At 40.6% G+C, this 20,775-nt stretch overlaps 2 protein-coding genes across 4 annotated transcripts in view; one reads left to right on the top strand and one right to left on the bottom strand.

Moving 5' to 3' along the window:
* Nucleotides 1-11,479, top strand: part of MIER3 (MIER family member 3) — a 21,592-nt gene extending 10,113 nt beyond the window's left edge. For all 3 annotated transcript variants that reach the window (XM_083576191.1, XM_083576190.1, XM_083576192.1), the window contains exons 8-13: nucleotides 2,261-2,412; nucleotides 3,701-3,782; nucleotides 4,754-4,845; nucleotides 7,193-7,320; nucleotides 7,486-7,631; nucleotides 7,734-11,479. In XM_083576191.1, the coding sequence (XP_083432317.1) occupies nucleotides 2,261-2,412; nucleotides 3,701-3,782; nucleotides 4,754-4,845; nucleotides 7,193-7,320; nucleotides 7,486-7,631; nucleotides 7,734-8,191 (1,058 nt within the window). In that variant the 3' untranslated portion in view covers nucleotides 8,192-11,479. The remainder of the gene's footprint in view (nucleotides 1-2,260; nucleotides 2,413-3,700; nucleotides 3,783-4,753; nucleotides 4,846-7,192; nucleotides 7,321-7,485; nucleotides 7,632-7,733) is intronic.
* SETD9 (SET domain containing 9) lies at nucleotides 10,989-20,775 on the bottom strand. The gene is made up of 7 exons (XM_083576272.1): nucleotides 20,029-20,775; nucleotides 16,707-17,071; nucleotides 15,496-15,619; nucleotides 13,895-14,010; nucleotides 13,371-13,476; nucleotides 13,042-13,169; nucleotides 10,989-12,053 (listed from the first exon to the last, which is right to left on the bottom strand). The coding sequence occupies exons 1-6, from the start codon at nucleotides 20,112-20,114 to the stop codon at nucleotides 13,082-13,084; spliced, it is 885 nt and encodes a 294-aa protein (XP_083432398.1). The 5' UTR covers nucleotides 20,115-20,775; the 3' UTR covers nucleotides 10,989-12,053; nucleotides 13,042-13,081.

Here is a 20,775-nt window from a genome sequence, read left to right as displayed (position 1 = left end):
TTGCTGAATAGCTTGTGCGTCTTGCGTGTTGGATGTGTATGTGAGTGGTGTGCCTCCATGCTTAGCTTGCTTCAAGTGTTTCCTGGCTGTGTTTAAAGGTCTTGTGGTTTATTTCCCCTCAGAGTGTGTGGCCATTAGTCTTCTGTCTGTCATTGTACCCCGCCCCGCCCCCCCCCCCCACAATTTGCCACGTCATGTTCTCTCAGGCTTCTCCAGTAAGGAGAAGATTGGTGGCACATTAATGAAAGCTGTGCTCCTCTCTGATTTAGTACCACGTAGGGTATTTGGAGCAGGTCTTCCCAATAGGAGGCATCTCGGTGTGCTCCCTAATGTTTTGTGGGTTTCAGGCTTATTGGGACTATGTTTTTTAAAAAATGTGTTTTTATTAAAGATTTCTTGATTTACAGAAGTATGTTCAATGTCTCTTTTTTCAAGTTTCATTTTCTACAGATCAGTTTCATTTGTTGAGACATTAGTGTTACATTAAGAAGAAAAGGGGGGAAGAGGTGGAGGGGGCCATGGTGGGTGGGGGTGGGGTCGGGTAGCAATGTTTCTATTTTACTACTACTACTACAGTGGTACTTTGGGTTACAGATGCTTCAGGTTACAGAGTCTGCTAACCCAGAGATAGTACCTCGGGTTAAGAACTTTGCTTCAGGGTGAGAACAGAAATTGTGCTCCAGCAGCGCGGCAGCAGCAGGAGGCCCCATTAGCTAAAGTGGTGCTTCAGGTTAAGAACAGTTTCAGGTTAAGAATGGACCTCCAGAACGAATTAAGTTCTTAACCCGAGGTACCACTGTACTACTACTACTACTAATTTATTATTTATACCCCACCCATCTGGCTGGGTTTCCCCAGCCACTCTGGGCTGCTTCCAACAGAATATTAAAATACAATAACCTATTAAACATTAAAAGCTTCCCTAAACAGGGCTGCCTTCAGATGTCTTCTAAAAGTCTGGTAGTTGTTTTTCTCTTTGACATCTGGTGGGAGGGCGTTCCATTTAATGTATGTGTGGGGTTTTGTGTCAGCGTCGCTTGTGCAGGTTCTCTGCTATTCACTTGTGTACCTTTGGTGGTGAGAGAGGTTGGGGTTGGCCCAGGGTGTGGTTGTTTGTTTGTGATTGGCTGCGGTGAACTTTGTTTTCATGTGTGAGTTTGGGGTGTGTGTTTTTGGATCAGGTTAGCCATATTCATTCGTATGCTGTTGGTGGATTCTTGTTGTTGTCTTGTTGGGCTGTGTATGTGATAAAGGGGAGCCATACCGAGGTGAAGGCTTCTTGGGATTATGTTGATTAAAACTATGGCCTTGAATTGTGCCCGGAAAGCAATGAATCATCAGAGCTTCTGTTCAGAATTAGATTTTATCTTCATAAAACTAAGTGCTAAGCTTAAGTGAGATTAGTAAACACAGTTTTATAAAGAGTACACAATATTCCTTTTATGTGCTGAATAAAACCTGAGAAGTTTTTTCAATAACCCAAAGTGGTTGAACTGCAATATTTATTATTTTTCTTAAATTTTGATTTATAGTTAAAATCTTTAAAGTGTGGCTTAAATGTTACATTTAAACAAATTCAAACTTTAACTTTGACATTGTTTTTACTCGACTACGTGTAAATGCATCTTAAATATGATTGCTCAGTCTTAATGCTGATGTATATTATTCAGATGTTAAGGAAAAAGGCATAGAAACCACTTAGGTAAGAACTCAACACAGCACTATAGCAATCATTTCATTAGTACAAACATTTCAACTTGTGAGATAGAATGATCACCCCTTTCCTCTCTATGCATGCTGTTTTGGGGGTTCTCCTGGCACACACCCCAAGCCAATTTGGCGGGGGGACATGGGAGGAGGAGAGGGGGGAAATCACTGTCCTTGTGTGGGCTTACACTAGTGGGAGTAATTAGTTAAATCTGGCCTTTAATATTCTAATTTTAGCATGTCTGAAGTTCTGCATGTGTTTCTTGGTGAGAGTCACCTGAAAAAGTTAATTGCAACTTTTGATTATTAGGTTTGACAAGTATTATACCCATTTCATTTGCCCCATTTGACATTTTGTGGAGGATGATTACTCACCAATAGTTTTAAAGGATGTTTGCTTTTCATTAGCTCTCTTTTACACGATCTGTCTAATGGCTAAGTCTCTTACATCTTTATTTTTGTGGCCAATATGCTCTTATTTTCACAATATTTTGCTTGTATGTTACTGAAGAGTATTTCCTATCATTTGTGTTCCAATGATTTTTCTTCACAGCATATAAAAATGAAGACCAGCTACTTTGGCAGCCTGATATGATTTCAGAAAATAAAGTTAGAGAGTACCTTTTTGAGACCTCTTTAAGAACTGGAAATGAAAAAACGATTGGCAGAATTCCTGAGGGAATGCATACAAGGGATAATGAACAGGTATGTTTCTTACCTGAACATATATTGCCTGCCTAGGGCTTTTCTCTGCTTATGTTACAAGAAAAGACCACTCAAATCTTTTTGCTTTCATTTGATTTGAACCTACATTTTGATACATTTATATTAATAAACAATTGCAAGAATGGCTTATTTTCATCACACTTAAATTTATGCTATGACATGTCAGAATATTTCAAAAATAAATGAAATATCCTTACCCTCTTCCCTTCCCCCCAAGGATCCTTATTCTTGGGTGATGAAAATCTTACTGTCATTTAAAAATAAATAGGTTTTGAAAGGGGCTCAGAGTAAATTTACCAAAAGCTCAAATTGGTTTGTTTCGCTAATGGATTGTCATAATTTGAATTCAGATCCATCCCCATACACACAGCAAATGTATGGTGGCAGGTACAGCCAGTCAGGGCTCCCCAGCACTCCTCCTCTCCAAGTGCTTTGAGGCAACGGTCTTTCATACCTTTATGTGTGTTTGCTGCTTTCCATATCTTAAAATCCCTAGTTTGAGCTTTTAGGAAACTTCTTCAGATGTAACCAGCAGCAACCACCATTCTTTATGGCTTTGTAATTCTCACGAGGCACAATATCTTTGGACACTGGGTTGTCTCCAATGTAGTTAGAGTTGTGTAGAGGTACACTTGTTGGCAAAATGTTTTGTGCCAGCAGGACATTGTTGTGCAAGATAACATACAAACTTGTTGCTGGTTACTTCGTTGCACAGTAGATTGGGAAATCTGTTGCACAAGTGAGTTTCCGCTAGCCTAACTATTGCATTGGATTCCTCTTGCACAATTTTCAAACGCACCTGTCTGCCAGTGCAAGAGCCCTTGTTCTGGCAGAGAGAAACCACTGGACACAGCCCTGTTCTGGTGTTCATATAATCTTTATATTAATGATAAATATTTTGAGAGCCAGTGTGGTGTAGTGGTTAAGAGCGGTAGTCAACTAATCTGGGGAACTGGGTTCGTGTCTCCGCTCCTCCACATGCAGCTGCTGGGTGACCTTGGGCCAGTCACACTTCTTTGAAGTCTCTCAACCCCACTTACCTCACAGAGTGTTTGTTGTGGGGGAGGAAGGGAAAGGAGATTGTTAGCCGCTTTGAGACTCCTGAAGGGGAGTGAAAGGCGGGATATCAAATCCAAACTCTTCTTCTTCTTCTTCTTGAGAAATTGCACTATAATAAAGTAAACAATTTTTGGCTGGTGTGGGAGTATAACCATTCTACTGTATACTTTTGACTTCTTTTAACAATAAATATTTTAATCTCACCTAGGCACTCTATGAACTTTTCAAATGTAACCACAACGTAAAAGAAGCAATTGAGAGATATTGCTCCAACGGAAAGGCATCTCAAGGTAAGAAATCACTGCAAATAGTTTAAAGCTACAAACCTTTCCTCACTTAAGTGGGAGTAAGTCCATTGAACTCTATGGAGCTTACTTCAGAGTAAACAAACATATGATTGTGCTATAAGAATGGTTTAAATTGTTTTAAGTTGAAAAGTGCAGAAATGAGTTGAGGTGGCAAGTCATCTACCCCAGTTCCTCAACAGTTTGTAACAGTAGAACAGATCATTTTTACTGCCAGCAGTAACAGCTGGAATGTTCATGTAATTAGATATTGGAAGACAATTCATTCTTGGGCAGCAGAGGACTTAACTCCTTGTGGAGGCAGTCAAAAGGCATTCTTGAAATTTTCTGTGGCCAGCCAGAAGTGGACGTAATCATCCTTCAACTTCCGGTTCTGATTCTACCTTCAATGAGTTAACAGAGTCAGGCACCTTGCTCCTTTATTTCCATCCTGTATCCTCAACTCTCCAAACACCTTTTCAGTAAGTGTGAAAGGAAGAATTGGCAAAAATTGCCTTCTCCTTTTCATACAGCAGGAGCATCCTGTGAGTGGAATTTTACTCATAGGAGCTCTGGGTCTTAAGCTCTATTTTTCAGGTAATGCAAATTAGCATTATTATTATTTGTCTTGAGCTTGTACTAAAATAGCCATAAATATGATTGTCATTGGTTGCACAAAAGTAGTACAATAGAGCTAATAGCTGAGCACCCCATAAGAATATGAGTATGTTGCACTTTTTTAAAAAAGAAGCAAAAACTGTGTAGTCCAGAATAAGCTTGCTTCCCATGAACCCAAATGGAGTAACATATGTAGTTCTGCACCTATGGTCTTCTTACTGCTAGGTGTGAGCTTTCCACTTGTGGACTGCTACTACCGGGTGGGTGAAGTTTTCTTTGCTGTCCAAGTGCTGGAGGGTGGAATGGCTATTAATTTGAACAGACCATCAATCTTAATTGTCCTTTCTGTCCTTCTTAAGAGATGACAGCCTGGACAGAAGAAGAATGTAGAAACTTTGAACATGCACTTCTGATTTATGGGAAAGATTTTCATCTCATACAAAAAAATAAGGTATGTTGATATACAAATAAATGAAACAAATGGTGCTTGTGTTTTTAAAATTGGAGATGTATAGACAGCATATTGTTACTGACTGGCCATTGGCATGTTAAATGTATTACAAACGTTGTAAATCTGTTCATTTAGTAAATGAGTCAGCCTCTATGTATGAAGCAGTCTGTAGTGGAATGTCATTACTGTGCATGTTTATACTTTTTTAAAAAGCAAACAAACTTGATTCTGTATTCATTTACTCTGCTGCTATTGCATTACCTTATACAAGAACTAAATTATTGTTTTAGGTGAAAGGAGGAAAAATATCTAGTTTACTACAGCTGTTCTGCATCACTAGTAACTACTTCTGCTTTTGTTCTGAAATCAGAAAGTTGATATTTGCTGATGACCAAGTTAGATGCATTTGACAAAGTGGGCTCTGGCTCATAAATGCTTATTCCACAACAAATTTGTTAATGCACAATAAATAAAAACTTTTTGTTGATATTTTCTCGGGACTCATGGATGACATAACATTATAAAAGCAGCAAGTAAAATATGAGGCATGATGAGTTAATTTTCTAACCCTCAGGTGGATTGTGGCCCTTCTTTACCACAGAAGCATTGTTGGGTTTGATGGACTTAGCAATTTATTAGCTAGCTAAGAGCCATTTCCTGGGTTTCCTGATTTGCTGGATTCTGTGGCTTGGTCATGGCTAGATTTTCAAAATTGTGTATAATCTTTTTCTCTATTACAGATAGGTAGCCGTGTTGGTCTGCCACAGTCAAAACAAAAAAATTTTTTTTCCTTCCAGTAGCACCTTAAAGACCAACTAAGTTAGTTCTTGGTATGAGCTTTCGTGTGCATGCACACTTCTTCAGATACACTGAAACAGAAGTTGCCAGATCCTTCTATATAGTGAGAAGGTGGGGAGGGGTATTACTCAGAAGGGTGGTGGGAATGGGTGATTGGCAGATAGCTGTGATGAGCCTGTTGACGACTCTTAACGACTGCAATAGGTCTTACAGGAAAAAGCAAAGCCATTTTTCACCTTCTCACCCCTTGCTTTTTCCTGTAAGACCTATTGCAGTCGTTAAGAGTCGTCAACAGGCTCATCACAGCTATCTGCCAATCACCCATTCCCACCACCCTTCTGAGTAATACCCCTCCCCACCTTCTCACTATATAGAAGGATCTGGCAACTTCTGTTTCAGTGTATCTGAAGAAGTGTGCATGCACACGAAAGCTCATACCAAGAACTAACTTAGTTGGTCTTTAAGGTGCTACTGGAAGGAAAAAAATCTTTTTCTCTATGCAGTTGATCCCTCATTTCCTCTCCAGGGTTGCTGGCCCATTACTGTTAACGGAGGGACCAATTCATTCATATGCTTATCCCAGCAGCTGGTTGGAAGATGTCTCAGTGGTGCACAAAGTCAACTTAGTGCCGCTACCTTTTTTGTTCCCCTGATATCATCTGCCAATCTGGAAACAGGAGGAAGCAGGCCACATGGAGCAATAAGACAGCCTCTTCATCCAAATGGGAAGGAGGCTTGTCTACCAAGCTCAGAGTTGTGTTTATAGACATGTTCCTTTTTCTAAATCTATTCCTGCTATTTCTCCATCCCAAGACCCAGGAGAGGATGGTTTTCAGAAAGTGTGTCATAACTTTTCCCTTTATCCATGATTCCAGGTGCTTTCAGTGGTTTTTAATAAGAAACCTTTGTGACAGGGAAGGGGAACCTGTGGTTCTCCATATGTTGGTGAACTGTAACTCCCATCATTCCTGGCAATTGGCTATCCTATCAGAGGGTGATGGGAGTTAAAGTTCAACAGGATCTGGAGGGCCACAAGTGACATCCTCCTCTGAAGAAGGCATGGCCGGAAAACTACATATGACTTGGTTTTTTTTGACTAGAAAAGCTCTTGTGGAACTAGAGCAGAATCTGGATGATTCAGACCTCTAGTTGCAGGGGCGTACTTTCTTGTTTTTGTAGCAATGAACCAGCCTATGAATTCTGCCCCCAGTCAAAATGAGCCAGAATTTGGCATCCTTATCCTCCCTGTTCCCTCTCAGCATGCTAATGGCCAACCACAATTTTTTTGTATTATGTAGTAAGTATCTTCTTACTACATCCTGCAAGCAAGTCTCTCCAATTTAAGAATCCTTAGAATATTGTTGGCTTTCACAATGTGAATTTGGGCACGATTCTATGATTCAACATTATGAGTCCCTCAGGATTATATTAATTTATTGGGGGAGTCAGGTCCTTCTTTGCCAGCTCTTTCAGAAGGAAGTCGGCATTTCCATGTACAGATTTATTATGGATATCAATATCAAGACTTAAATGTGCCAATTCTTTTTAGGTGAGAACAAGAACAGTTGCTGAATGTGTAGCATTTTACTACATGTGGAAGAAATCTGAACGATACGATTACTTTGCACAGCAAACTAGATTTGGAAAAAAGAGATACAACCACCATCCTGGAGTCACGTAAGTTCAAAGTCCTTGAAAGGCTTTATTTTTGTGTTTTGTGATTTTCTCCTCTAGAACATCATGTCCATGTTATAATATTGCATTGATGCTGTTCTGGAGATGCATATCCTCTGATTATAGTCAGTTAAATTACTTGCCTTAAGATGATCATTGTCGTTCCAGGGACTATATGGACCGGTTGGTGGATGAAGCAGAAGCTCTTGGTGGAGCTGTACATTCTTCAGCCATAACGTCAAACAGCAGATCGGAGCCCACGCCTGACCAACAGTTAAGCATTCTGAGCTCTATCACTGCCAATGATTTGACAGGTAAATTAAAGGGTGCACAGATGATGTCTTGGAATAGCTTGTTGCGGCTGTATGTCAGGATAATGGTGACATTTTGGCTAATATTGCTTTTCTTTCTTCTAGCACTGACCAACAGTGTAGCCACAGTCTGCCACTCTACAGATGTGAACTGCTTAGATGATGCCTTCCCACCTCTGGACAGCTTGCCTCGGACAGCAGTTAATCATGTGCCTGTTGTAACAGAAGATTTGCTTAACTTGCCTAGTAATGGTGAAAGTGATTGTTTTAATTTATTTGAGACTGGATTTTATCACTCCGAGTTAAACCCAATGAACATGTGCAACGAGGAGTCTGAAAGGCCTGCCAAGAGACTAAAAATGGGAATTGCAGTCCCAGAATCGTATATGAATGATGTTTCTGTGAATAACTTGGGTGTTGATTTTGAGAATCACACGCATCACATTACCAGTGCCAAAATGGCAGTCTCAGTGGCTGACTTTAGCAGTCTATCTGCAAACGAGACAAATGGCTTTATTAGTGCTCATGCATTACACCAGCACACTGCCCTCCACTCAGAATGAATTTTATCAGCAAGCTGAAGAGACAGTGGACACTGTTGGTGGTTTATGGTAAACTTGATGGGAACGATCAGGTTTGCTTAGTCTTTCACTGGAAGTTTGAACTATGTGACATCAGTGATGTCTTTATGTACAGAACTATATCTTGATTTATCAAGAGTATTTTCACTTTTTTCCAATCCATAAATGTGGAAACTTCATACGACGTTTAGCAGAGTTTGGGGACTAAGAGAACTCTGTGGTGCAGCTTTAAGCTCTGCTTCCTCTTTCTTTTTTAAACCTGTAAACAGAGACTGATGTCTCAAAACCAGCACAGAAATTCTGAACTGATTGGAGTGGCTTTTTTAGTCTAAGTTGCTTCTGCCGTAATGGATGCAGTGGAAAAGCGATTGTTTACAGGTACCAGTCCTGATCCCTGTTCAATGTAGCATTAAAATTAATGAAAAGCAGGGAAAGGTTTCTTTAATTTAAACTGCACAAACATACGATATTTTTAAGCGGAACCTTCTCTCATACTAAACCAGAGCACTTCAGTTTACAGAACAACAGGTTCATCTTGATGGATACTAGCACAAAGGACTGTAGGAGCACTGTCTAAAAAACGTGTTTGGATGCTCTTACCAAATTATAGGCCATGGCTACCTTACACAGAAACAATTATACAGATTTCTGTATGTAAACCTATTGGCTGAAATGATACAGTATACTGTTGGGGTGGGGTGGGGAAGTTGTCCACACTTCTGAGGAGTGTAATGTGAAAACATCAAATGTTATGTAACTTTTCTTAAGGCCACTGAGAGGTGAGGGTACAGCTTAGGATTTTCCACTAATGGTTTACATCTTAGGAATTGCCTTAAGTTCAGAGCACTGCAGTTCAATGTGTTAAACTTATGAGGGACTCTAGATTCATAGATGATACACAACTTTGAAGCATCTTCAAGCATGGATGTATTTTTTTTTCTTGGATTGCATTTCATGTTCTGGAGAGGAATCTTTGTTATAGCTGTTTTATGTTTATTGCTTAACCTTTCATTCTAGCTTTGCCTGTCATTTATAATATTAATCAAAAGGTGTTAGCAATGTGTCCCGAACGACACAAAAATGTTGAATTTTCCAACAATACAATTGACATGCAGTAAAACATGTCTATTTTTGCACTGGCCACTATGTATATTTAATTTCCTTTTTAAAATATTGCAATTTTTTTTAAAGAAAAGAGTAAACTTTTCAGTGTTGGTAGTAATGATTTCATGGTTGCACTGCATAAATAGAGAAAGCAGATGCCTTAGTTAATACTTCAAAGGGAGGGTATTTATTCTACATACTGTGAACTGCATTGACATCCTGAGTTTGAGATGCAGCAAAGTGCTGTGTGTTCTTCATGGCATTGTAACAAAGATGGCTTCAAAGAGTTAATATAGCACACGTAACATTTTAGCAAATTAATTTAGCACAGTGGACAAAAGTTGCTGTTGGTGATCTGTTCTGAAATATACATCTAAAAGCTGTCATTCTAATAAGTACACAGTCAATAATGGGGTAGCCTTGGCCCTGTGTTGTATTCTGATGCTTTTAGCCAAATTGTCGGCTTCTTGTTGCTGTGATTTGTGCTGAACTCTGTATCTTTGTTCATTTTTGTTTTTGAATCGACTCATCACAGATAATTTTGTAAAGTAACTGGCCATATTCTTTTTGTGTTATACATTCAAGTTTATGGGTTTACAGTGGCTGGTCTGTATAAAAATCATTATACCATGTCTGAATGCTTATACCAGTTGCACTTAAATGACAACACCCATTCTCATTAGCTGATGCAGTACTACGTTCAGTTTATCTATGCATTGCTGGGGTCTTAATGAAGACCGAGAGTCTAGTTTCTCGTCTAAAGTTTTGATTGTCAGCAAGTTGAATGGACACTTTAGTTATTTAATAAAGACTTTTGACCAAAATTCTGAAATGGTATGAAAGAACAATGAATTCCGGCTAGTTTTAATAGATTTTACTTGCTGATCTAATTTAGCCTGTTGGCTAGCTAGCTGGTAATGTTTACTTTTAATTCCTTGTTAAAATGAGGCAATAATTTGCAAGATTATGTAAATATGTACATTCTGCATATCTTTTTAGATATCTATTTCAATATTTTCTGACTACTTCTGTGTATAGTAACATTTTGTGCATGCTTGATGTGACATTCATAAATTTGTACCACTATGACTTTATTCATGTAAAATAGCTATTTATTGAATTTTTCTTTTAAAAGCTGGACTTAACCTGTTTTTCTCTGTGTTAAACATTTTAAATGGAGAACTTGTTACCGTTTATTAAAAGAATTGCGTTTGAGGGAGAGCATGAAGATGGCAGAATTGCAACCATATGAAGAAATCTACATTGCCTTGATTCAATGTGGGTAAAGCACAATTCTTCTAACAAACTGTGATGACTTCATTGTTCATTGCTGAATATATTATCTCTCCTCTCCTTTTTCATAAAAACAAACCAAAAATCCATCATGGGCAATTGCAGTTTGGTAGATGTATCACTTAACTACAGGGATTCTGAAAAGGATAGCTGATTCACATAGAAGTGTAACTGGTGCTGTGATTAGAGCAATACTTTTACTTTTGTTAAGTCATTTCATCTTCTCATCGTTAGCTTTTTAAATGCTTATTTTTCCCCTCTTGTTATGGTCAAACGGCTGACTTTACTTGAAGGCTGTACAATACTGTCTGAAGTATACTAAATTGTGTACGATTGGGTTGATATGTGCAGTTTCCTTATAAAACCAAGTCAAAACCATATGTTAATTTCAGATCCAGTAGTGTATTAGAAATACAGTTTAATTTTAACCAAAGTCTTTAGTGGGTATTTCAAGTTTGAATGTAAACTAGTGGATAAACTGACCAATAGAAGACTGTTTGCCCAGTGTTAAAAGCACATTGTCTATAAATGAGAAACTGAATTTACATAGTATCATGGTTATGATTTTTCCATGTGAGCGGGAAAACTTCTCAATAGTTTTTTTTTTTGCTAACAGTTAAGGTCTGCAGTCCTTCCTGAAGCAACCAGTAATTCCAGTCATTCCTAGATTCAGGTTGGAATCCCCTGTGCATAGCAAAATAAATTAGTGACAATCGCAACCAGTTTTAGTATTGGATGCCCAAGAGGAAGTTGCTATTGTTGCATTGGTTTTAATATTTGTACATAAACACTGATTTTTTTGAACATTATTTTGTATTTGTTGTACTTTAATACCTGGTGTACAGTTCCAGAAATAAATGTCTGGAAACCCTTTTTCTTTTGTGACAGTTTTCATGCCTCTGCAACATTTGTCACTTTAGTATATTTGAACACACAGGGTTATTTTAAAAGGAGTTTTCAGATGTTCAGATTCTAATCCATAAAGAACCAGATTTATATTTTCAGACAAGACTACATTCTGATTGCATAGAGAGGTTTCTCTCCCACTAATTCTAAAATTTGGGGCCATCCGATGAATCTGAATGTTGGAAGATTCAGGATGGATAGAATAAAGTGCACAGCACCAAGTTACACTATGGAATTAATTTTTGTAAAATGCAGCAATGGCTCCCAACATGACTGGCTTTAAAAAATCATACAAGTTCATGGAGGAGAAGGCCATCAATGTCTATGTTCCATTAGAGGCCGTATGCATCTATATAAAAGTTTTTGGGAATCCCAAGCCTGGAAAGTACAAAGTATGGTGTCAATCCACTTGGAAATTCTCTAGTGCAGGCCCTGTTCAACTGCATAACTTGTTCATGTCAACTAGTACTTATGCAGGAACATCTTCCCATGTCTGTGTGGATCCAGAGTTGCAGGGAGTGTGATTCCACCAAACGGATGTCTGTAGGTAGAAGCAAAATAGTTGATCAGCAGTGACACGGTGCTGAGAGGGCAGGTTCAAAGAGGCTTATTGTAACAATTTCTCAGTGGATTGGTGACTTCAGGGAGGTACCTGTGAAGTCCACTTTCAGGAAGTGGTTTGAATCCACAGGGGTTATTGAAAGTAGAATGTTCTTGTTCTCCAGACACCCTTTTGAAACCACACTCCCAGCGCCAATCAGCTGACTGCCCATCTTCAAAGGAAGGTTGTAATTGCCGTTAAGCTGGCCAGCCTGTACATTGATCCCCTTCGAACCCTGATAACTCAGTCACCTGAAATCACTATAATGTCAGGTGGCTAACAGTAGGTCAGGGGTCAACAACCTTTTCCAGCCGTGGGCTGGTCCACTCTCCCTCAGACCATATGGTGGGCCGGACTATATTTGGGGGAGTGGGGGGAATGAACGAATTCCTATGCCCCACAAATAACCCAGAGATGCATTTTAAATAAAAGCACACATTCTACTCATGTAAAAACACCAGGCAGGCCCCACAAATAACTCAGAGATGCATTTTAAATAAAAGGACACATTCTACTCATGTAAAAACAGGCTGATTCCCGGATTGTCCGTGGGCCAGATTTAGAAGGCAATTGGGCCACATCTGGCCCCCAGGCTTTAGGTTGCCTACCCCTGAGGTAGGTGGTGCCCCACAGTGGGGTGGGGTAATTAAAAATCCGGCCTACGGGTCAGATCCAGTTCCCCACCACTGATTTAAAGCAATCAAATTTACAAAGTATACTCAGTTTATTGATATAAAGGAACAGGAGCAAATCCTAAGATACAATAGTAAGAAAATATGTAGGCTGAAGAACACTGATGGTTGCAGGCACTGTTTTAACACTGCATAAACCACTAATTTTGCACTAATTTTTCTTTTCTTAAAAGGCTCAGCCAAAAGGATGCACCAAACCCCTCACTGCCACCAAGTATGCATTCAGTAAAAAATACCTCAGGAGTCCAAAACTGGTTAATCTGTGGCTCCTCAGGCTCAGTTGATGATTGTGTAATAGTTTGAGAAAAGCTCTTCTCCTGGTCCAATGTCTTGGAGAGCAATCAGAACGACACATCTCAGGGGCCTGCAGATTGCATAGTGGAGGAATTTCAGATACTATTATGCACATGCACTTATACATGCATAACACACACGTTTTTCTTTCTTTAGGTTCCAATAAGTGAAGGTTTAAATATGTAACCTATTTGACAATAATGAGCTAGTCAAATTATCAAACTTAATCCAATCTATGAGACTGTAACAAGTATTTGATTAAACTTCTCACCTCCGTATCTCATGACAGTAGTTTATGTTTGGAAGATACTGTTTAAATTCTATAGGAAAATTTTCAGGTACATCAAATTCCTGATAGCATACATTGGCTGCTTTATCTGATGGAAAAATAAGAGGAAAAATATCGAAAAAGATGAGATGCACTAATATTGGTGCAACTCTCAGTTGATGTATCTTTTGGATTTATTTACATAAGTCATCACTCGCAATATTTGTTTATAACAGAAACCCTGTTCAGATGCTCTAAAACCATTTATGTGGAGCATCCTCATTGATGTAGTCATGTGAATGAAGTAAATCTGACCTTACAATAAATATTATGTGGAGATGTACCACTTCCCTCTATTTAAAAGATGGGTCCAAGCATTCACCCAAACTGCAGATTAGAAGCAACACTGGTAGCTTGGTAGCAGTGAGCCGGAAGTTAATCTCCCATAAAGTATCCTTGGAGAACTCAACATGATGGTCTTTAAAGTGCCTGAATCTAGTCTAGGAAAAAGTCTGTTTCCTACTTACCAGGTGAGCAATTGTTAACATATTGGCCCACTGCCAGTGGATTCTGCAGACCAGTTGTAAGCCAAAATACATCACTCATTTTCAAAGGACCAATCTGATCTCTCTTGCTGCATGACCTGCAAAAAACTTACAGTGTTAACTAAAAACCCCATTTTGACAGCTTCTTGAGCAATCGTATCTTTTCAAAGCAAACACGTGTACATACACACCCCACAAATTAAATTCATTTGCTAAGACTATGCTACTCATTACCCACATCCTATTCAGCACCTGTAAGTAGCAAATACAATTTGATCCTCTACAGAATTTGAGACATAGCAAATCAAACGCTGCCCATTCAGCTGAATACACAGCACATAAGTTCCACTTCAGATTAAGGAATGGTCAAGCATCTGCCAGACTTTAATACATAGCTGATGAGCTGCATTTAATCTGGTGGGTCTTGCACATCCGAGCTATGTGCCTTCACTTTTGGTAACGAAAAAGGTTTTCGCTCAAGTCTAAGGGCGGGCTGTGATGGCAAGGATGTTACTTTGCAGCAGATATTTGCAGATGCAAAGAATACCTGCCAGACATTTAATATTTAAATCATACTCTTAACAACCAAGAACTTGTGCTTATCCAGACAACCATTCCATTTGGTTGCAGAAGACTGAAATGGGGCAGCAAGGCCCACTCTTATCAGTTCTGCTGAGAAACCAACTTCATTTGACTCCTTTTCTCCCTGGACTGCAATAAAGATGTAAATTAAAAGTTTATGTCCAATTTTGCTTGTTTTCCTCCTCCCTCCTCCCTCCTTACCCCCTTTTCCTTTTGTGTCTTGTCTTTTAAACTGCAAGCTTGAGGATAGGACTATCTTGTTTGTTATTGATCTTTTTCAAATCACTCTAGGAGCCTTTCCAGGGTAAACATGCTATAAATAAATATATAGTACTGTGTGAATTTCTGGCACAAGCACCATACCTATATTAACCTGTGTAAATCTGTGGAGTCCTTTCCAAAGCACAAAACGTACCATAGACGAGACCAGCACATCAACAATTGACACATTATATTGTTAGTGAGTATACAGAGAAGGAAGTGATTCTCACATCTGCAAGCACTGGATACAAATCAACATCAGCCATAAAAAGCAGTGCACAACCCACTACTTTGCCATTAGTTTGTTGTAGTAATTTGTGCAGACGTGAGCTTCTGCTTTTCTGTTAGCTTCCAAATTGTAAATAAATATTGAGTCACGGAACAATGGAATATTCTACAGTAAAAGTAGTACAGGTTTTGTCAAATATGGTTTTATAGACCCATCTTACTGGCAGATGTTCTCCCACCTTCAAGGTTAACTTCTTTCAAATGTTTAAAAAAGTCACAGGGAAATAAGACAACCACTTGTACATTACCAACATAAAAGCTGTGCAACTGCAAAAAAGGTTATGTTCTATGGCCAGAAAATAAACTCACTCCCAAATCTGTGGCTAACATTTTATTCCATATAAAAACCTGAAACAGACAACTTCCAGGTTCTTTGGTTTTACTTAAAAACACTATTAGAGAAGTACAAAGGGTGAAACCTTGGGGCTGACATTTTTCTATTAAGGACCTACCTGTATATAACTTTTGATATTCCCTTGTCATTCCCATCAATAAGCACCCCATCTATACATCTAAATATAAATGGATTGCCAATGGACTGGAAAAATATGGGCTCATACTTTTCATAGACTGTGCCTGTGTGAGACAAAAGTGGCTATTTTAGATTCCAGCTAATCACAATCAACAAGATGGGCAGTCTCAAGCAATGCACAGAGTGGATATACCCATTTTCTCACATACAAAAGACTGCAAATCACAAAACTTCAGCCTGATGTAAAGATCAAGCTTTCTGGGAAATACAACAGTGGGTGGGTGTAGAATTAGTACCATTAAAAAAAAGAAGATCACAAAACTTCAGTGTCCAGGATGGCAAAATATTGCTTTCTTCCCCCACATGAACCAAATATACTTCTCTCTGCATCTGCTGGCCTGGGTTTAGATATCTGCAAGAAAGACCCTTCCTGTGTTCCCAACAACAGGAGTGGTCCATTGTGGCAGTTGACATTGGTTAGGACTCTTGTCATAAATAAAGTGACAACTTTGCACAGACTGAAACTAAACTGTAGAAACAGGCACTAGGGGGCCTCAAAGAGGAACAGGGCTCCTGCACCTTTGACAGTTGTGTAGAAGAGGGAATTTCAACTGTCCTCTTTTCCCTCTGGCCAACCCAACAGTTCTGAATAAAAGTTTCAAAGCTTTCTGGCTCGGGTTTGCCAGATTGCCTCATGGTTTCAACGGTTTCTTCTCAATCACAGAACATAGAAATCCTCTTCTAAGGATTCTCAGTGATCAGCCACAGCTCAGTGGCAGAATGCATGCCGCATGCAAAAGCTCCTGGATTCAATCCGTGAGAGCCCTCTGCTGAGACCTTGGGGAGCTGCAGTCAGTCAGTGGCTACAATGCCATGTAATGCTCAACCATAAGTATGGTCCATTAAACCATTATGCGAAGAAAGCTGGCTTCAGTTGTGGTTTGTCTGAACTAACACTAAGCCAGCCACTCCACGTTTTGCTTCCTCAATGAAGGAAAGGAGGCACGAACTAGGAGTATTTGGCCAGCATGCAGCTTGTGCAGGATGTTTTAACAAACAATACTTTTATGGTTCAGCGCGACATGAAAACACAGTCAATTATGATAACACTGATTAAGACGGGCTAATGATCTGACTCAGCAAAAAATGACACCATATGTTTATGTATTTGTAAATACATTCTTTCCGTACCAGGATACATAGATACAACTGCTCCTTTGGGAACAAAACCTTTCGTTACAAAGACTCCTGTTCCAGCAGAAATAAGTGAGCTGTGCCTTCGAGTAACGCTGAATCCTAAAGTGTGAAGGAGAACGTCTTCTGGATTGAAGATGATTTGATTCTGACGGCTGTCATCAATTGTTTGGTTTGTCTCAGGCTGAGCTTTCTGCAGGTCCAGGTATTTAGATTTAACTTTTGGAAGAAAGCTAAGAAGAAATGCTTGTCTCCTCAAGTCGTTTACAAATAAAGCTGTGAAAATTTTCAGGAGTGTTTGAAGTACATCTTCATCAGAAACCATTTTGTCTTTAGAGCCTTCTGGTACAAACCGCAGAGTTCTGCAACAGTCCAATAAACAACAGAACTGAGACATTTTGGAATGTTGTAAATGAGAGTTTGGAAACTGTAGCAAACACTACTTGCTTGCTTTTCAAACTGTTTCAAACCACTTACAGTTCTGTTAAAAACCATGGCCATCTTTTATATTTAAAAGCCGTGCATATTTTTGATTAAATGTGCTAAACATGAAGATTGCTCTATATTTCTAAATTGGCTGTACATTCACTGATTTCTCTGTGTCCCAAGAGGCTGATTGTCTGGCATGGCTCACTGTTCCTTGGAAGTAGTTTAAGGAAGTAGCAGTAGAGAATCAGTCCTACTGACAGCACAATTGAAATGGGAAAGGAAAGGAAGCGCTAACTGTCTAGCTAATTCTTATGTATAAGACTCTACTGAGGAATGGACAAAGGAGATGATAAAGTACAGGTGTTTTTCCACACTACATGAAACTGATTCTTCTAATGAGAAGAATCTGTAGGTTCTTTTTCTTTTAAGCAAAAGGTGAAATCTCTCCTAAATTAAGACAACCGAAATAACAGAATAATAAATGTTCCTTGCATGAATACAAGGCTGTGATTCATTAGAAGAGCTGCACTGAGATCATTAAACCACAAGTATTCAGCTTGCGATTTTATTAGTTCCACCAGAGAGCCAAGACTCAATTTAATCCTTTATTCATTCCATGCATCTGCTTATTATTACAGAAATTAGAGAGGGGGGAAAGACCAATTACACCTAATCCACACCTTACCCAAAGAAAAATAGCTCCCTATATGATATATTCAGAAATATTTCACTTCTAGTTTTAATTGCTTATTTCCCTTGAGAAACTAGTTCATAGCCTCTTTAAATGGGGTGTCTTCATCCATTATATATATGGGGTCTTGAGGGGCACAACAAAATTCCTATTGGGTAAATTGTCGGCGGGGGGGGGGGGGGGTTGAAGAAAGTTTAAATGAGAACATTTAGCTCTGGTGGTGGAGAGAGAGAAATACATTGAAAAATGACGTTTTATACAAAAAACAGTTAATCCAGCTATTTAATTATCAGCCCATCACATTATATTATTTAAAATGTAGTAAAGCTGTTGTTTCTACTGCTCACAAAGCATGACTGAAACCTTCCGTCTGCAAATATCAGCAGAATTTTTTGCTAGGTTTTGGCTCCCTGTTTCTTCTTCTGCATTATACAACATTGCAGAACGAAATTACTGTATTTTTCTGTGTATAAGACTAGGTTTTCCCCCTTAAAAATAATGTCCAAAATTTGGGGGTGTCTTATACACAGATAGATCTTCCCCCATTTTCTTAAATCGGAGTCCCCCAAAATAGGGGGTGTCTTATACATGGGGGTGTCTTATAGACAGAAAAATACGCTATGTCAGAGAAATGCTCATTTTAAGGTTGCCAAATGACCAGAAATTCCACCTGGTCTGCTGTCCAGCCCTTAACTTCTGCAGACATTCACAAGTGAAGCTTTTCATGGTTCAGAGATAATAATCATTGCTTCACTAACATCTGCAGATCAAACTGCAGCACATAAGGCAGAGAAGGTACTGAAAGCAACATATACAAGATTACCCACAGATCGCAAGAGACCTCAGCACTACCCAATCCAAACAGCAGTCAGCATGGAACTTCTATGCCAAACTCTTGCTTCTATAACTGCTGCTAAACTGATGTGGTTCTAGTGGCTTTCAAGGTGGTGGCCATGATAATATGCTCCAACTGGGCTGATTTACCAAGGGAGTCTCTTTTACCCCATAGTAAATGTCTCTGGCAAGGTACGTGGGTGGCGCTGTGGGTTAAAGCACAGAGCCTAGGACTTGCCAATCAGAAGGTCGGCGGTTTGAATCCCCGTGACGGGGTGAGCTCCTGTTGCTCGGTCCCTGCTTCTGGCCACCTAGCTGTTCGAAAGCATGTCAAAGTGCAAGTAGATAAATAGGTATCGCTCCAGCGGGAAGGTAAACAGCATTTCCATGCGCTGCTCTGGTTCTCCAGAAGCGGTTTAGTCATGCTGGCCACATGACCTGGAAGCTGTACGCCGGCTCCCTCGGCCAATAAAGAGAGATGAGCACCGCAACCCCAGAGTCGGTCACGACTGGACCTAATGGTCAGGGGTCCCTTTACCTTTAAAGGTCTCTGGTAAAGCAGTTACTACATATAGCCTTTGGAGGACGCCTTTAAAAAAATTATGTGTACATATGTCCAATCAAGTTCATTTTTAAACTATTCTGTAGAAGTCAAACCTCTGAACAGTCAGGACGCATCTTAATCCTAGCACACACGCACATGTAAAAAATGTCAACACACTGCTTCACTTGCACCAACACCACACCACCCAACAGGAAATGCTGTGGAAGGTGTTTGCAGGCATCCCTGGGCAGCCCCCACCGCTGATGCCTGCACTCATGCCTCATGGGAATCGATTCACTGTGGAAGGTATGATTTATTATTACTTCTACTAGTAGTAGTAGTACTCCAAGCAACATTAGGTGCCTAGGTCAAGCCACCATTATAATTTAACCACAAATCCTCCAAACGCAGTCCCATCCTGGGGAATTTAAACGTTGGACCAAGCTGCCTAGCGCCGGTGCAAGCCCCAGAAGAACAATCCCACATAGCCTAAAGGAGCTGCTTGCGGGTCAATGGGGCAGCTCAGAGGATGGGCCAGGATTTCCGCAGGCATGCCAGCAGCAGACCCCACAGTGGCCATTGCCCCCAGGGATCCGCGTTGCTTTGGCCATTGCCCCGGCTGCGGAAGAACCCTTGTACTCCACGTGAAAAGGCTGGTTTCCCGGCAACACCGCCGAACTTCTGGCTTTACTTTTACTTTTTTGCCACAAGTGGCAGAGAGACCTCTCGGTCGCCTCCTTCTCCCGCTCTGCCCTGAATGGAGACCCGGCGGGACGGAGGGCGAGAGAAGAAGAGCCCCCCCCCCCCGCCGCCGCCTTCACCTGCGCTTGTGGCCGAGGTTGAGCGCGATCCAGGGCACGAAGCGGTACTTGTAGGCCTCCCAGCGCCTCCGCAGAGCCCTCAGCATGGCGGCGGCGGGGGGCGGGTCCCTTTCCCCGGGGAAGAGCCGAGCTCGGTTTCTTGCTCGGCCGCAGGAAGGGCGGCGGAAAGGCGAGGGAGGGCGCCTTGCTGCCTGGCCGCCGCCGCTGCAGCTCCTCCTCCCTGAGGTCAAGCGGCGCAGCTCCCTTCAATCGTCGTCGGCAGGCGAAAGTATAACTCCGAGGAGCCTGCCTTCACACGCGTGTCTCCTGACCCGCCTCGCAGCGCATCTGCGAGCTGTTTATAACCCCACCGGACTCTCTGGCGTGCGCTTGCTTCGTTTGTTTCCTGCAACGGATGGGCCAAAGTAAATTCGGGCGTCAGGAGGAGTTTGCCTGTAATAGCTGCACAAGCAGCCGCCGAAAACCTTATCAAGCGCGGACATGGAAGCAGAAGCAGCAGCAGCAGCAAACAACAACCAACAATTCAGACGACGCTCATTGAAGAGAGTTTTGAATCCGCGGAGAGAAACCTGCCGGTGGAACCAAATGTACCCCGGGCGCAGTTTCGCAGGGGGACGTTTTAGGGAGACGGAGTTTACTTCCGCTTTAGGCGCTCAATCTGCCTCCTAATGCGCCTTATTCCATTAGCTTCCAAGGTGGGGATTTCTGGACAGTTCAGAAGGGCTCCCCTTTTCCTATTGGTCGCAG

The sequence above is a fragment of the Podarcis filfolensis genome, assembly GCF_964270895.1.
Source record: "Podarcis filfolensis genome assembly, chromosome: 11".
In the NCBI taxonomy this organism is placed as follows: Eukaryota; Metazoa; Chordata; class Lepidosauria; order Squamata; family Lacertidae; genus Podarcis; species Podarcis filfolensis.
Note: the sequence above shows the minus strand (reverse complement) of the source record. Positions and strands in the feature narration are given on the sequence as shown.

Excerpts from the sequence above, each read along its gene's own strand:
- SETD9 (XM_083576272.1), bottom strand. The coding sequence starts at position 20,114 with ATGCTGAGGGCTCTGCGGAGGCGCTGGGAGGCCTACAAGTACCGCTTC. Across the intron at positions 15,620-16,706 it reads AGTTGTATCTATGTATCCTG|GCACAGTCTATGAAAAGTAT; the intron begins GTACGGAAAGAA and ends TGTCTCACACAG. Across the intron at positions 14,011-15,495 it reads ATATCAAAAGTTATATACAG|GTCATGCAGCAAGAGAGATC; the intron begins GTAGGTCCTTAA and ends AGTTTTTTGCAG.